The sequence below is a fragment of the Cibotium barometz genome, chromosome 20, assembly GCF_041138505.1.
Source record: "Cibotium barometz isolate CiBa-2024 chromosome 20, ASM4113850v1, whole genome shotgun sequence".
Classification (NCBI taxonomy): Eukaryota; Viridiplantae; Streptophyta; class Polypodiopsida; order Cyatheales; family Cibotiaceae; genus Cibotium; species Cibotium barometz.
In genome coordinates, this window is record NC_141065.1 from 51,592,628 (window position 1) to 51,609,638 (window position 17,011).

At 45.8% G+C, this 17,011-nt stretch overlaps 1 protein-coding gene across 2 annotated transcripts in view; it reads right to left on the minus strand.

The window, feature by feature from the left end:
* The window catches only part of LOC147628004 (iron-sulfur assembly protein IscA-like 1, mitochondrial), a 60,273-nt gene extending 48,995 nt beyond the window's left edge, over nt 1-11,278 (minus strand). For both annotated transcript variants that reach the window (XM_086814973.1, XM_086814975.1), the window contains exon 1: nt 10,879-11,278. In XM_086814973.1, the coding sequence (XP_086671099.1) occupies nt 10,879-11,062 (184 nt within the window). In that variant the 5' untranslated portion in view covers nt 11,063-11,278. The remainder of the gene's footprint in view (nt 1-10,878) is intronic.
* Between the last annotated feature and the right edge of the window lie 5,733 nt (nt 11,279-17,011).

Consider the following 17,011-nt stretch of genomic DNA (forward strand, 5'->3'; position numbering starts at 1 on the left):
CAAGCTTTGCCCGTATCGGCGAACGGGTGGCGCCGACAAAGTGCGAGCCCACCTCTTGCATGAGAGTGGGCATGAGGTGAGGTTTTGCACGAATGTCACGCCCGAGAAGAGACGGGAACTTCTTGACAAGCTTAGCATCTACGAAGTGGTCGAAGCGACAAGAAGGACACCACGAGTGGCCGTGGATCCCCCGATGATGGGGAGAGGAACTCAAGCCTCTACAATGGAGTGCGCACTACATTGCTCGAGAAGGAGAAGCGCATTGTAGAGCAAGCGGCCGACAACACAAAGCGGCAATGGGAGAGGAACGGAGTCTCCCTCATTGTGGATGGATGGAGTGACACCTGCAAGAGGAGTATTCACGGCATGGTTGCATATTCCCGCGGAGAGATGTACTTCATCTCATCTCATGATGCATCCGGCACTGGGAAGAGCGCTGATGTGCTTGCGGCGGAGTGGGCTACCACCATGAAGATCGTTGGCCCCGAGCATGTAGTGGGCTTTGTTGCGGATCGGGAGCCTTCCAATAGGGCGGCGGGAGCTATTCTCCAAGGTATGTATGGATGATGTCACGGTGTCCTTTTGTATGGCTCATTGCCTAAACAACCTCCTCAAGGACATCGGGGCATTACCATGGATCAACCTACTCATTGAGAAGGCCAACACCATGGTCTCCTTTGTCCTCAACCACCAAAGACTTCGGCATGAGTTCAACACGAGGTCCTGTCTCTCTCTCTACTCAAATATTCCGACACCCAGTTTGCCTACAACTTTCTCATGTTGGGCCGGTTGAAGGATTGTAGCGGTGCTTTGAGGGGGCTTGTTTGTCGCCATGCAAGAGTCCCATACAAACACTGGCCAAGAGTGTAGGCTACGGGCGGATGACGCCGGTGGGAGCATGTGAAGACCACAGATGCTATGGTGAGGCCCATAGTCCACCTATTGAGGATTGTAGACGCTATGCAACCATGCATAGCAAGGTCTACGAGGCCATGGATCGCATGATAGAGAAGTTGAAAGACTTCGTGCCCGACGAAGACAGATACGAGGAGATCCATGCCTTGTGTCTAGGAAGATGGAATTCCTACTACTCTCCATTGCAGCAGCTTTATGTGGTGGACCCACAGAATTCCAAGGCAACAAGCAAGAGAGCGACCGGGAGGTGAGCGCTGGATGGAGAATCATCTTGGATCGTCTTGTGCCTGATGCATCGGTTAGGTGCAAGATCAGGGACCAGCTTTCGATGTACAAGTCATTTCATGGCTCTTATGGCTGTCATGATGCACAGGTTGACCGCTCCAAAGTTGGTGCTACTCTATGGTGGGAGGACTTTGGTTCAGATGGACCGGAGCTGCAGCAGCTTGCCATCTGCATACTTAGCCAGGCCGTCAGCTCCTCTTGCTTGGAGCAACTTTGGAGTACCTACAGCCACATTGCCTCTAAGAAGAGGAACCGACTCGAGGTAGAGCGTGCCAATGACCTTGTCTTCGTCAGCGCGAACTTGCGAATGCTTTGCAAGAGCGTGACCAAGAAGGCAGATTCCTTCACCGAGTGGGAGATGAGTCAACAAGAAGAGCAACAAGAGGATGAGGTGCAGGAGCAGCATGCCAGTGAGGATGAGACTGAGGATGAGCTTGATGCTTCTTTGGCACAAGCTACCCATGACCATGAGGCGAGCACTTCACGTGGATGATCATTCATGGATCATGATTCATGGGCCTTACTACTTAGCTCTAGCCTCTAGCCTCTAGTCTTCAGCACTTTTTTGTCATTGACTCATTTGAGTCCATCCATGTATTCTGCCTCCTTAAGGCTTAGTCCTGACTCTTGACTCTTGAGTCATGACTCATTTTGTATCTACTTAATTATTAATATGACTCAAAAGCTTACCATTTTAGTGTAAATTTGTGCTCATTTTGATGTACTTTCAAAGTAGAATAAGTGTAGAGTAGAAAAAATTATTAAAAAAAAGTATTTTTTGAGTGTCGTTCCCTCCCCCGTCCCCGTTCCCTACTTATGGCCGTCCCCCATCCCGTCCCCGTCCCCCGTCCCCGTCCCTTGTGACTATGGCGCCCTACCTGCTCCCGGCCCCCGCATTCATCCCCTTCCATGTTTTCACTAGCACCCTGCCCCGCTCCCCCCCTCCTGCCTGTGCTCCTCACTTTGCTCCTACCTGCCAGCCCCCCGCCCCTCAGTCGCCTACGCCTTCCCCCTTCAGTCACCCACGCCACCTTCTCTTCCCACCCCCCCCCCAGTCTCCAGCCAGTGCCTCCCCCTCCTTCCTACGCTGCTTCCCCCCTTTTTCCCCATCTTTCCCTCCTCTTTGCTCGAGCTCCCATCAGCCCCCCTTCAACCCCCCTCCTCCCTCTGTTTGTGCTACAGTCTTGTCGCCCCCCCCTTCTTCCTTGGTCGTCGGCATCATTTTTAGCTTGAGGGCTTGTTTCTATTATCGGCAAGTTTCGGCCTCTTTTGGTCTTCGCCCCCCGGAGGACTCCATGGCAGCCGCTCCGTCTCCCCCGACCAAGGCCACCGTTACCTGCCTTTCATTTTCTAAAGCGGACCTGCAGCTTCTCGCTATACGACTGTTGCATCCCTAGAGGCCTCCACTCCGGTATGCAAGATTGTTGGTAGTCGCCCCGCACGTAGCCAACTCAGAGATCTCCTTCAGGCTAGCCTCCTAAGTGCGCCTGCAAAGATCGCAATATTCATACATGGGGCATGGCTACTACCAGGTTGAGTTCGATTCACCAGCGGCATCTGATCTTGTCATGTAGCTAAGCCCCGTTGTACTGCGTATGGCCCAGGCCTTCTTTGCACGGTGGCAACACGGCTTCGACCTGACATCCGACCCATTAGCTAGAGTTTCAAGCTTTCCCATGATAGTCTGCTTTCTAGGCCTCAAAAAGGAATACCTTCCTCTTCTCCCAGTGATTGGTGGTGCCATCAGGAGAGTGATGGAATCCCCCCCCCGCTACCTCGGCCGTCGCACGAGCAACCGGGATTCCATCTCTTCGCATCTGTGTTGCCTCGCCGGATTATGTGCCTCACATGATATCTATTCCTAGTCCGCGGGGCGACCCCATTATGTAGCGAGTGGAGTATTCCAACATTCCACGCCAATGCTTTATTTGTAGACATATGGGTCATCTAGCCAGAACTTGCCCTCGACGTCACATTGGGCGACCACCCCCGCTTGTTCCCCCTCCTACTTCCCGCTCAGATCCTCATCAAGGGGCCGAGGGACGAGCAGGTTCCCAGGCCGCGGAGCACCACGTTCCGACCATGGATGACCCATCAACCGGAGAGGCAGACGGTTGGCCCGCACCTGGGTCGTCGGCCGAGCTCCAAATCTGAGCATCGCCGCCATGCGCGCCAGGCTAGCAACATGCAGGAGGATTCGGTTCTGTCAGACAACCGTTTCGAGCACTTAATCACGGCACCCGCCCGCAGATGGCGGACCCCCGCCAATCACGAAGAGGGTCCCCCCCCCATGTGGCGACCAATTCCTCGTCGCGACTTCTCCTCTGGCCCTTAGTGCCCAGTGGGGCAGCTTGACCCCACCCTCTCCTCTCTTCGTCGAGCCTCCCCCAGTAGCCTCCCTCTCCGATGGATACCTGTCAACAGCATCCCTCTCCAACCTCTCTGCCTTCCCGCTCCCCCTCGCCTCCCCCCCCCCCCCCCTCCTCCCCCACCCTCGCCTCTGACTCTACCCGCAGTCAACTCCATTTGCCCCTTCCTCTTCCTCCATGCCTACCAATCCCCCCCCCCCCTCCGCCTCTCCAAAGCATTCCCGTCGGCCCCCTGCAGCCCCTGATCCGGAGAGGAGACAGCCGATGAATACCGTTCGTCGACTGATTCATCGTTTCTCAGAGCCAGTGGAGATGACCATTGCAGCCTCACCAGTGACGGCTCTCCCACCTAAGGCTCCAAGCAAGCCCCCCAAGATTTTGGGGCAGCCTGTGGATTATAGTTTCTTCCGGTGTCTTCCGATGGAAGGGACTGACAAGTTCGAGGGAGACCCTAGCTCCTATTCGGGTATGTGTGGTCTTTCACCACTTCAGACCCTCTACGCCAGAGAATGGCCCGATGATCTTCTCTTTCCCCTTGAGCGCAACTCTCGAGACACAGTGGGATCCACAGTCGGTGGCCACTACCATTCAGGATCAAGCAGTTGAGCTATCGCATCATCTACAGGATTTCTCAATCGGATAGGCGGAGCACTAGCCCCAACCTCTCTCGGCTTGGAGGCATGGTTGATATTCTAGTAGGCACTACATTTTCATATCATGCCCCAATTATTCTCTCCCTAGAGGACCCATGGAGGCATGACAGACATGCAAGCTCTAGGATTCCAGACAGCCTCATTCAAGACCTCGAGATTTGTAGCCGGATTGAGCAGATATGGGCGGGACTGGACTTTTCCTCAGGATCTACAACGTGCACTTTGGATGATGGCCTTGGGGAGGTCAGTATTTTCTTACAGAAGGCAACCCAGAGTAGATTGGAGGGATTTTGGGAGCAGGAGAGGAGTCTAAGGGGCCTAGCCTCTTTACAGCGTCTTCAGGAGAGCTCCCCAAACAACCCGTGGATTGAGAGTCAGATCGTTGCCGCCCGCACGGAGATTCGGTCCATTGAGGAGAGGAGGGTGGAGTATAGATACCATGCCAAGGCTTCATTCTGGATTCACGCCGATGACAAAGTTACTTGAGACTTCTTTGAGATAGCCTGCCCACACAGGAGGATAGACGGTATTTGCAGGCTACGTGGCCAGGACGGAGCTATTGTTTCTGACCCCTCGTAGGTGAGAGCCATCGCCACGGATTTCTTCTGATCTCTTCTCACTGGTGCCCCATTATCCCCTCTGGTGATGGATACGCGCGAGTGTTTGGAGGCACACGACAAAGGTGGTTCCCCCCTCCCTTCGGTCTTTCTTATTGTCCCCTTCACTGCAGAGGAGCTAGCAGAGGTGGTGAAGGCATTACCAAGGGGCAAATGCTGGAGGGCGGATGGCTTTCCTGTTTCTTTCTTTCTTCGCCATTGGGACCTCATGGAAGGTGGCCTTCATGCTGCCTTCAATGAGATTATGCTCATAGGTATCATGCCAGAGAGGCTCAAAGAGGGCTTGATACATTTGATTCCCAAGGAGGGTGGAGATAGCTTGGAGATCGCGCAGTGGAGACCCATCACCCTTCTAGGGACGGCCTACAAGATTCTGGCCAAGGCCATCAGCTGGCGACTTCAGTCTACTTTGAGAAAGCTTATGACAGGGTGGATTGGAGCTTTCTGTAGGGCACTATGAGCCGGATGGGATTCCCCACGTAGTGGATTCGTGGAGTCTCAGGACTTTATTCAGCATCTCACAGTCGGGTTCTCATTCAGGAAACCCAAGACGACAGATTCCCCCTTTCCCATCGGTTCGACACGTCTGTCCTATAGCACCGTACCTCTTTCTTTTTGTCGCTGAGGCCATGAGTAGTTTTCTCTCTACCCAAGAGACCGGATTTCTCTCTACCCAAGAGACCGGATTTCAGGGATTGCGCCTTCCCCTCCGCACACAGGAGGAGCTGGTGGACTCATAGTTTGCAGACGACACAGCAACCTACCAATCTCCAGAGATTTGCGGAGGCGATAGATATTTTATGTCATGCATCACGAGCACAGATCAACTGGCACATGTCGTGTGGTTTTCGGGTAGGCTCAGCACCCACCCCGACTTGGCGACCAGTTGAGGCTTTCCAGTGGATCCCGAGGGGCACTCCAATCCAATACCTCAATTGCCAGGTTGGCGTTGATCTCTCTCCCGAGCAACAGCTCCATCCGCTTCTTCTGAGTATTCGGAAGAAGCTTCTATACTGGAGCTCGGCAAGGCTATCCCTAGCAAGCAGAGTGGTGGTGGCAAACCAGGTACTGCTTGCCACCATTGGGTACATCACCTCATGCTGGGCCTTTTCTCGAGCTTGTATTGGCCACGTACAACGTTAGGAGATGTCTGGACGGGTGTTGGCAAGGTAAAGCAATGAGCCAACAATCTGCCGGTAGGAATCCACCAAGGGTGTATCATCCTCCTTGGATAACTTGGCATTGGGATCCATGGGACAAGAGAGAGGTGTACAATCTGACAACCCATAAAGTGAGAGCAACTTCTTCACATACTTTTGCTGAGAAATGAAGATACAAGCATCTTTCTGCCAAACCTCCAACCCAAGAAAATAATGTAGAAGGCCAAGATTAGTCATCTCAAATGTCTCTGAAAGCTTGGATTGAACCTGAGTGACCAACTGAGTATCTGAGCCAGAAAGGATGAGGTCATCAACATACAAAACAATGACACAAATATCTCCATAAGAAAGAAGCACATAGAGATTGCTGTAAGCATATGCTCTCTCAAAGCCAAGAGATAACAACAAGAAGGCATCAATCTTCTGATACCAGGTATGAGGTGCTTGTTTGAGACCATAAAGAGCCTTTGCAGAGGATACACATGGGTGTCCTGTCCTTGAATCACAAAACCAGGAGGTTTCTCAACATAAACTTCCTCCTCTAAATCTCCATTCAAAAAAGAAGATTTGACATCCATCTCAAACACGGGCCATTGAAGTGTGCAGCCAAAGCCAAAACAATCCTGATGGTGGTATACCTGGCTATAGGAGCAAATGTCTCATCAAAGTCTTCACCTGCCTTCTAGTATATCCTCGAGCAACAAGGAGGGCTTTGTACTTGTCCAAAGTACCATCTGCATGAAACTTTACTTTGAAAATCCATTTCACACCAATAACACGACGATAAAAATCCATTTCACACCAATAACACGACGATAAAAAGGCAGTGGCACCAAAGACCAAGTGTTATTCCTCTCAATAAAGGCCATCTCTAACCCCCTTCCCTGCTAAACCTATGAAATGGGCTTTCACCCAGTCTATGCTTCCACCGGACTGCAACCCACAGTACTTGCACTTCCATTTGGAAGCACCTCCACCCTTATAGGAGGCCAATTCGATCACATGGGTCCACATAGCATCTCTTGTGCGAGGCATTTTGTTGAAGGGGTGTGCCTGCAGAGAAACCTCCAATTTTCAAACCACTTCAATTGACAAAAATCAGCCATGTAATGGATTACATACTTGCTTAAGAACCTTGGGCAGAGTCTAAGCAGATGTTGGAGATTTAATGGGGTCTCCGTGAAGAAAACCCCAATCTCCATCTTGTCCCAAATTGGCCCAAATTAGCAAGCTGGTTTGATTAAAAAAAACACACCTAGCTACAGGCACATGACCCGAGGGAGGAGTGGCGATTTCATGAAGAAACGTGCAAGTTTGGGGCGGCGTTGACAATGAGGGAAAGCAGTATCAAGAGAATCACACAGATATTGACGTGCGATTTGGGGGCAAAAAAAAAAACTTTAAAAAAAACGTGTTTCACGTTTCCATGTTTCCTTCCTGGTAGGAAACGCATTTCCTAACTACTATGGTGGCATGGTCCTATGGCATCCAATGCCTGTTCCCACTGTGTACCGAATTCCTTGGAATCCACGTACATGTGGTTCATGTCATCTAGTAAAAGTCACTTGTCCCTTCCTGCTTAAAGCACCGGCCACTGGGTTGGCCTTTCCTAGAAGGTACTCGATCATAGCACAAAATTGCTAGAAGATCTGGCTCCAGCGGTGCTATCGATCACTCCACTGTGCACTTGGCATTGTTTGAATCTTACATAATGCCTGATGGTCAGTGTGAACCTCAAATTCTTAGCCATAAAGGAAATGTTTCCAATGTTTCAAGGCCTGAATGACTGCTAGGAGTTTTTGATCATAGACCAAGTGATTCTTTTATGCGGGCAATAACTTACGAGACATGTAAGCTACTAGATGGCCATTCTGTTGCAATACACCTCCAATTGCGATGTTACTCGCATCGATGATCACTTGGAATGGCTCATCCCATGAGACAAGGCGCTTATGACAAAGCCACCTTGAGGTTCTTGAATGCCTCCAACGCTCATGGAGTCATTCGAATCCATTGTCTTCTAGTCTTGACACCCTTTAGCAAATCAGTGAGATCCGCTGAGAGGTCAAAAAACTTGTCTATGTGAGTGGAGTATGCTTGGCATATATCCACAAAGGATCTGGTGTCAATTGCAATATGTGGTACTTCCCAATTGACAATCTCGGCCACCTTGGCCGGATCAAGTCAGATGCGCTCGGCACTTATCATGTATCCAAGGTAGTGACCCTCAAACAAATAAAATTCCAACTTCTTCTCATTGACGTAAAGCTCGTTGCTTTCCAGCAACTTTAGGACTTTCTCCACATCAATGTCATGCTGCTCAACAGTAGCTGAAAATGTCAGAATATGCAGCGGAGATGAAGACAAAATCTGAGAACACAAGAGCAAGTGCAGAAAAAATACAGCAATGGAGAGAGAGAGAGAGAGAGAGAGAGAGGTGTAACTCTGCTCTATATACACAAGGCAATTCATTGCGCTCATACTCCTGGTCATGTGCGCCCTTTTGCTTATCTTTGAGCTCCCGTCATGCCTGTGCTAAATCCCTCAACTTTCATGTCCACCGAAGTCAAGACAAAACGGGCTTGTCGTGCAGCCTGTTCCGTGACCACATCCTCCGTGCTGCCGCTGTCAAACAGGAGGACGACTCTCTAGCTATCTATGTAGCCAAAGGTCTTGAGCAATTCATTGCGCTCATACTCCTGGTCATGTGCGTCTTTTTGCTTATCTTTGAGCTCCCGGGCTAACGATTGCACTAGGATCGGAAGAACTAGAGACAGCCACTATGGTTTGTGTGGGAGCTGGGCTCACCACCACTGAAGCCGTGGAGGCTAGGGTGGTTGTCTGTGGTGTGGTAGTCTTCTTAGGATACTCTCGAGAAGTGTGTCTTTTTGTATGACAAAAGAAGCACCTACCCTCCTCCTTGTACTAAGTTGCCTCCTCAACACTCAATTTACCACCGGTCTTGCCTACCTGAGCTTTTTGGTCTAAAGTAAGCTTGGGCGCATTGGTCGAGTTCTTGGAGCCAGAGGCTCCCATGCTCTATCTTGGTGAAGACCCCGTTTGGTTTCTGACCCTTTCTCCTCGAGGCAGTTACCTTGGGAGTTTTGGGCTTTCTGCCATTATTTCATTTCGGCACTCTGCGCAAGCGAAGGTGCGTCTTCAAAGATGGCTCGCCTAAACATGCACACCTCCCATTGGATTCGCGAGTCCAAGCCATAAAGGAACTAACCTTTCTTGTCCTTGTCAAATAAGCCCAACTGCAAACATAAGTTTGAAATCTTATTGGCAAACTGAAGGATCAGTTGCGCGTTTTGACGCGCTCCTGTAATGGGACAGTAGAAACCACTGCTTAAGGTCGAGAACAAACTCATCCCAAACATAAGCTACCATATGTAATTAGGTGTGAGGTCCATCAAGGAATGGCCTCACCTTTCAAATACCAACTAGCCAAGATCACTATGTCAGTATCACTTTTACTAATTGCGGCAAAATATGCTTCAAACTAATGCAACCAGGAATAAAGAGTTGTGGGATCGAGTTTACCATTATACTTACTAAATTTCATTTTCTTGAGAAAATGACTCAAGGAAGCCACTGGTGTCATGCTTGCGTCCAAAGCTGCAAGGTATCTTTTGTGTTCCACGCGTCGCCTGGCGTCATCTTGTGTAGTAGCACGGGCTACTACCGCACGGTCTTCCATTCGTCGAATCTCCATTGTTCGCATATGCAACTTGAGCACCGAACTCGGCTGCATTCGTACCCCTTTAAAAGAGTCATGTAGAGGATCTAGAATCTGGGAAGCGGAAGGAGAGAAAGGAGGAGACGGAAAAAGAGGTGCTGGAGAACGAGTGCACTCTTCCAGGGCTAGGATCTACGCCTTCTACTCTTTCAATTTGGTACCCTGTTCTGCGATTGCTCACATCATTTGCTAGAACATCTCCTGTACACTCGTGCATGCGGCCCTAGAAGGACTGCCTGGTGCACTTTGGTCCCAAGGTTGTCATTCTCTCTCGACATCGTGGCTTGCCATGGCAAGAAAATGCACTTCCTTTCCCGAGCGCAATCAGACTTTTTGACTAAGCGAATTATTAAGATCTTATGGGTCAAGCCTATTTTAACAGTTCATGGTCACGTAGATGGTAGCATTGCCTCAGTAGATCCGTGAAAAAGTCCATTGCAATACTCTCCCATGATTTAGTAAAATAGAAAATGGCTAAAGTAACCAGGTGCCTTTTGCCTGTCAAACTTAACTCTTTGGCATGGTAGATAGTATCTCACTAAGTTCTCTATGTCCTTGCCTGTCAAACTTAACTCTTTGGCATGGTAGATAGTATCTCACTAAGTTCTCTATGTCCTTGCACATGCTAGGGCAAAAAAATACCTATCGCATGTGTCATATACAAGATTCCTATGTCCTTCTTGAAAGGTGCAAGGCACTCCTCCATAATCTTTTTACTCAAGGTAGAAACAATGCATGGCCTATCCTTCATCATCACAAAGCCTAATAATTATCTATTGTCCCCTCTTGTATGGCTGCCCATACAGGTGCAAAACCTCACCTACATGATAAGAATCTAGACATGTAGGTGAGACATGCGGGGAGCCACTGATGGGTGCATACATAATGCAAACAATAGAGGTACGCGATGGGAGGGCTAGCTACCTTAGTTTGATAAAGCTCAAAATTTTCAGGATTTAGTTAGTGGCCTAAATTGAACTGCTATATGAACTAAGCTACTTAAGGCCTATTTCATACATACAACATCATTATAATGCTAATGGCCTGATCTAAAAAGTGCTATTGATAGAAACACAAAGCAAGGTTGCCTATGTATGCATGCATGCAAAGGCATGGCAAACCGCAGAGAGGATGGAATACCTGCATAATTCATGGTGTAGGAGAGGCCGTTGCATCCGCGGGCTTTGACACCCAGCTTGAGGAAAGGTTTTTGCCTGCGGGTGAGAAGCTCTCGGATCCTGTTGGCTGCGGCCTCTGTGAGCGTGAGGGCTTGGCGCCGTGCAGAGGGTCCCGCTTTCGCCTTCGACAACAAGGCCGCGGACATTTCCACACCCAGAAATTGATTCGAGTTCTGCTTGCAAATCCGATTCAGGGCACAACCATCGCGGGCGAAAGAGAAGCTTGTTGGCTAGCTGACGAGAATCGATCAGAGGGTGCAAGGTGTAGCCTTTCTTGCAATGCGTGCTTTGATCTTCTGGGGAGCTCAAAGTATCCCATTTCTGGACGTGTCTCTTCAGACAACGGCGGTATTATTAATTCACCCACAAGATCCACCCCCTAGAATTTTTTATTTTATTTTTTTCAAAAAAGGGCAGATATATTATAGAAAGAGGAGGAATCCAAGGTTACATTGGCCACGTGCCAAGGAAGGAAGAGGAGAAGCCGTCCTGCTCAGCGGAGGCTGCTCAGATCTCATCACCCTCCCAGCAAGACCGTGTAGAAGAAGCACATGTGTTTCAGGCTGGCCGGGGAGCCCGCCTTACAAAGGAGATGCACATTGGATGCCATCCAATCCTTGGGGCGTCACCGTTCAATATGGAAGCTGCAGAGCTAACAGCAAAGCTGATTGAGGAAGCTCGATTACATGTAGCGAGGCGATGGAGTAGACTGTCAGCCACTTGTTTTTTCCCCTCCCACGCGTGAGCGCATGCAGTCACATGCATTACGCGTGCCACTTGGCCTAGTCTGAATCACCCCCTAGAATTTTGAAGTCCTTCCAAGGGGCGCCCTTTAAAGAAGAGCACAGAAAAAATCCTTCAAAAGAAAAGCATATTTTTTATATGGTTTTTCAATAATTAATTAGTTTGGTGGGAAGCAAAAATTTCAAAAAGAAGATAGGGGGAGAGAAAAGGAAAATGGAAAGGCTAATGTTTTTTTTAAAAAAACCTTACGAGAGATCGGATTTTATATGTGGGTGAAGAGACATCTGGCAACAACGCGTGGCAAGCAACGTCGTTAAATTCTTTTTTAGGATTCCATGCTTGCTGCACGCTTGGAAAGATAGGGACCCGCCCTCCACGTTCACTTCATCTCTTTCATTCTCTCTCTGTCGAGTAAACCTACCATGCAACATTCTCTCTCGCATTTTTCTGCAGCAAGCAGAAGGCCCTTTTATGCTTGTATCCTCTCTCTCTCTCTCTCTCTCTCTCTCTCTCTCTCTCTCTCTCTCTCTCTCTCTCTCTCTCTCTCTCTCTATCTATCTGATTTACAATATGCTATAATTTTTTCAGTTCTTTTATTAACAGTAAGTTGTATTTTTTTTAATGATATTTGTAATTAAAATCCCTGTGTGTTTAACAATCAAGTCCTCAAATTTGTGCATTTAAATTTCAATCGCTTTTGTTTGATAAATGTTTCTGTATTTTGAATGACGCATGTCAAATTCGTTAAAATTATTATTTTAATATTTGGAAAATTCTTTTATAATCGTTGAACCTTAGGAAATAAGCTGTCGAAGTGAAAATTATGCGCTGTCCCGCTTCAAGTGGGAAAGTAATTAATGACACCAAAAAAGTGTGAATAGGGACGGATAACTAGCGGAAAATGCTTATTCATTAATTAATGAACTAGGGGAACTCTCAAACCTTAGGAAAAAGCCTTGAAGGGTTATAACGTTGAAAAAATGAAATTCATTAAGGTAGGGAATCAATGAGGAGGAATAGCAACCGACGCTTCTTCAGGGAGCAGCAGTCACGGAAGGAGCGGATGGCCTCGATGCCCTCCTCCGACCTGTTCTGCTGCTTCATCACGATGGCCATGTCTTTGAGCTCACTATCCACCCGGTCATTCGCATTGATGGCCGCCCAAAACAAGGCAATGGCTCGATCAAGGTCTTTCTCAACAACTAATCAGCGCACACCATTCATAATTAAGGCCTTACAATCAACATTAATTACGGTGTGCTGATCCTTCCAGTACATTAATTAAGTATTATTAAATAGTCTGATTTTCGAGGCTTGTCTGCGTTGCGTGAATGGCAGTTTTTGTTTGCTTATGCTGTCGTCTTCTTCTTATGCAACCTATATATCGTCCCTAATGGCTCCTAAAACTTTAAAAAAATCTACTTTCTAGGAGAAAAAGAATTTGAACAAACAAGAACCACATATATTTTTTATTTCTGACAAAGAAAAATCTAGCGGTTTTTCATTTTTCTGACAAAGAAAAATCTAGCGGTTTTTCAATTTTCAAAATCATCTTGAATCATGACTAACTTCTACTACATTAATTAATGACGAATTTCAAGTTGTCTTTCAAATATGGGGATGAAGTCATTTCCAAATTGGGCGCGAGGAATGCCATCCTCGCTATCTTCAATCATACATAACTACATCATCTATGATGATGTAGTTATCTTTATTCTTTGAAGTGCTGGCATCAAAATTAATCTTTTCCTTTCCTTTCCTGAAACCATTTGCATTTTTTTAGTTTTTTTATTGAAAGTTAAATCAAAAGAATTTTTAGAAATAAATTTAACAAACTTACTTTGAGACTTCATCAATTTGATTTGAATCCTTCCAACGCTGAGTGAACCAATCCAATCCTGGTTGTGAGTCTCCTACACCCTCTCTCATTACAAAAATCTCCTTAATGTCATTGCAAGTGAAAGCTATTTGAGTTTTGTGCTTACATATACTCACACACACAAATGAGAGAGAGAGAGAGAGAGAGAGAGGTATTAACGTCAGTAGAATGCAACTTGAGGGCATATACGACCAATGGTGGGACTTGAACTCAGGCGGATCATGTCCTTTATAAGGGCCCTCGCACTAGCCAATCTGTCCCACTTGTGGGGGGTGGCAAAAAGGTAGAGTGAGAGTAACATGTAAATGAGAGAGAGAGAAAGTGACTAATACATTTCAAATGCATCGAAGGCTTTTCCAGTAAAATAGGAAATGGAGATGTATCTTAAAAAGTTGTTTTCCCTTAATTTTGCAAATCTGATTAATCAAGCTCTCGCATGATACTAGGTGAATTTTCAAAATGCATTTATTTTTTCTCAATTAATTTAATACTTTAAATATGGAACTAAAGTTTCCATAAATGAAAATTCATTATTTTTGTTTTCGACCTCCAATCTTGCAAAAACATGAATTTTCCTAATGCTTAATACATTTTCTTTTTTTATGCTTATTAATACATTTTCTTTTTTAAAAATGATTTACATATTCTTTTATCTCTTTGTCTAGAATGTAGGAAAATGTCAAAAATGAAGAAAAGAGCTAGAGAATTAGGTATGAGAAAATTTTCAAATTCAAATAATCCAACTATTGAGGTTTCAAGCATAGAACCAAAGAAGAATCGTGGTAGACCAAAGAAGTTATCTAATGACGAGGAAATTTGTGAGCAACCCAATGTCAACTTCAAAGTTCTTGAGCTAAATGTGACAATATCATTAGGTGGTAGTGATATTGATAAAGCATTACTAAATAATCTTAATAATTTTATCACAAATGAATGTATTGCTAAAAGTTCCTCATTGGAAAGAGAAGGTACAATTTTTCATCTACACTATCAAATGGTTATTAAAATTCATGAAAAGTCTATTATTGAACAGTCAATAAACTCATCAAAAAGTATCTTGGATGGGATAAGAAGAATCCTATTGGTGGAATTGTAATGTGTAGAGCTTTTAAGGTTTTAAAAAATATGCACACATTTCATGGGATGACAGGTTATTGTATGAATGGCCTCATTATAAAAATGTCTCACATAATATTAGTGCAGAAGTGCAGATGATCTCAAGAACAAAGTTTGTCTCACTCCAACAAACATTTTTGATAGAGCATCGATGTTTTGGAAGTTCTATTTAAAGCATCCTTTATGTTATGTGCATATGCTAGGGGGCTAACCCATCCTAGGCATGTGAAGATGGGAGCATGGGAACATGCTCTAGTGGGGCAAGGGTTAGGTCTAGCCTTGGGTTGAGGTTAGGGTCAGCCAACCAAGGGTCACACATGGAAATGAAGAGTCAAGAGTCACTTGAGGGCCCTCCTATATAATAGGGGCATGGGGCACTCTCAAGGGATGTTTACTTGTGTAGAGCATTTTGTCTACTCTCTTGCCATTTCATGCTAGAGCTATGTGCTGCTGGAGTGAAGTCATATCTCTTGGTGGTATGGGACACTAAGGTAAGATATGTGATACTTCATTGTATTTATGTGTGCACCCTTAAGCTCGGGGGTGGTCGGGTGGATGAGTATATGCCTAGTTCATGCATGGTTATTAGCTAAAGAGATCTTTAGGGTTTTAACAGTGGTATCAGAGAGGTCTCTAGTTAATTTTTGATGTTTTCCTCCTCTTATTTTTCTCTCATTATTCCAAAATTTTAAGCATTTTTAAAGTAAATTTTAACATTTACCAAGCAAACAAATGTTATTTTTTGGTTTGTTTTGGTGGTCTATGCATTGGGAACATCAATATGGCGGTCGGAACACAATGCTTCTCAACTTGGATGGATGTATCAACGTTGCGAGGAAATTTCATGAGTGGAAATGCTATTTTTATGGTTAAAATAAGCATTTTACAGATTTTTTTAATCAAAATACCTCACATGCTATTGTAGATATTTTGCTAAAAAAGAATTCCCCTACATCTTAAATAAATTTAGGAAATTTTTCCTAATTTTTAGGACATTGTTTGAGCATGAAATGGTAATTTTAAGCATTTTCAATGCATTTTTATAGGTTTTTTCTGCAAGTGTGCGAGCTAGAAAATATAATTTCCTGTTGGAAATTAGAGAATTGAATTTCTCCGACACATGTACGCACCATCGAGTTCTTTCCCATGTGCGTGGGGTTCTTTTTCTCTCCTTCGTCTCGAGATTTTCTTCTTTTTCCTCTTTTCTACTTGAGAACAACCTCTTATGAGGATATTTTTATCATTATTTATTATAATAAAAAGAAAACACAGAGAAAGAGAGTGAGAAGAAAAACGATGTGGAAGGGGAAGAAGAATATGATGAAGACAAGGAAGGTGGTGGAAGAGCTTGACTCTCCTCCCTCTCTCCTCTCCCACTCGGAATCGCGCAGCGCGTAGGGGGGAGTTTTTTTTCCATTCGCGCTGTCTGCAACACACCCCCCCGCACCCCCCCGCACCCCCCCAATTTCATAAAAAATTAAAAAAAAGCTTATGAAAGCTTTTGATTAAAGCTTTTTTTTTTGAAAAAAAAAAATTTCAAGATTTTTTTAAAGAAAATTTATCTTGAGACTTCACTTTCTAAATTCTAAAATTCTTTTGAACTTCTGAATTTTGGGTTTTATTTCTCTTCATTTTCTCGCGACCCTTGACTTTCCGTATTCCTGGATGACCTTTCGGATTTCGAAAATTTTTTGACCGTTCATATTCTAATGCGTTTGGGGTGCATTAAAAAAATTAAAAATAAAAATTCGTGAAAAATTAGACAAAGGTTATTTCAAATTTATGGAATATTCGGGTTTGGTGACCATCATGCGGTGTGTTCGTTCAGGTGCCCGTTGTGAGGCAGCTCAATAACACAAGAAAACCACTATAGCTCGCCGACTCACCACCTTCAGAACACTCATAAGCACAAGGGGCACCACCAGCTTCTCTAGCTAGAAAGAAAAAAATCTCTCTCTCTCTCTCTCTCTACTACCCAGAGATATCCAAAGAAAGGCAGTTTCAACAGCTCACATATTTCATTATAAAAGCCTTTTATCTGTCAGCAAGGCTAACTCACTCATCTAATCAACCCAAACCCTATTATCCATTTACAAGGGGTTACATCACACATATTTTATTAATTGACAAGCTTCAACCACTCATCCTCGCACTCTCCTTTATATATCACACTCTCAGCAAACAACTCACACACACACTGCCTAAGCTTCTCTTAGTCTCACACCAGAGGCCTCAAACAAACAGCCCTCCCAGTAGAAAATCCGCAGCTGCACCAACATGAATCCTGGCCTCTGCTTTCCACGCCTGCAGAACAGCTCGACCAGCAGCCTTCCTTCAATGAGGCGGCCAACACCTT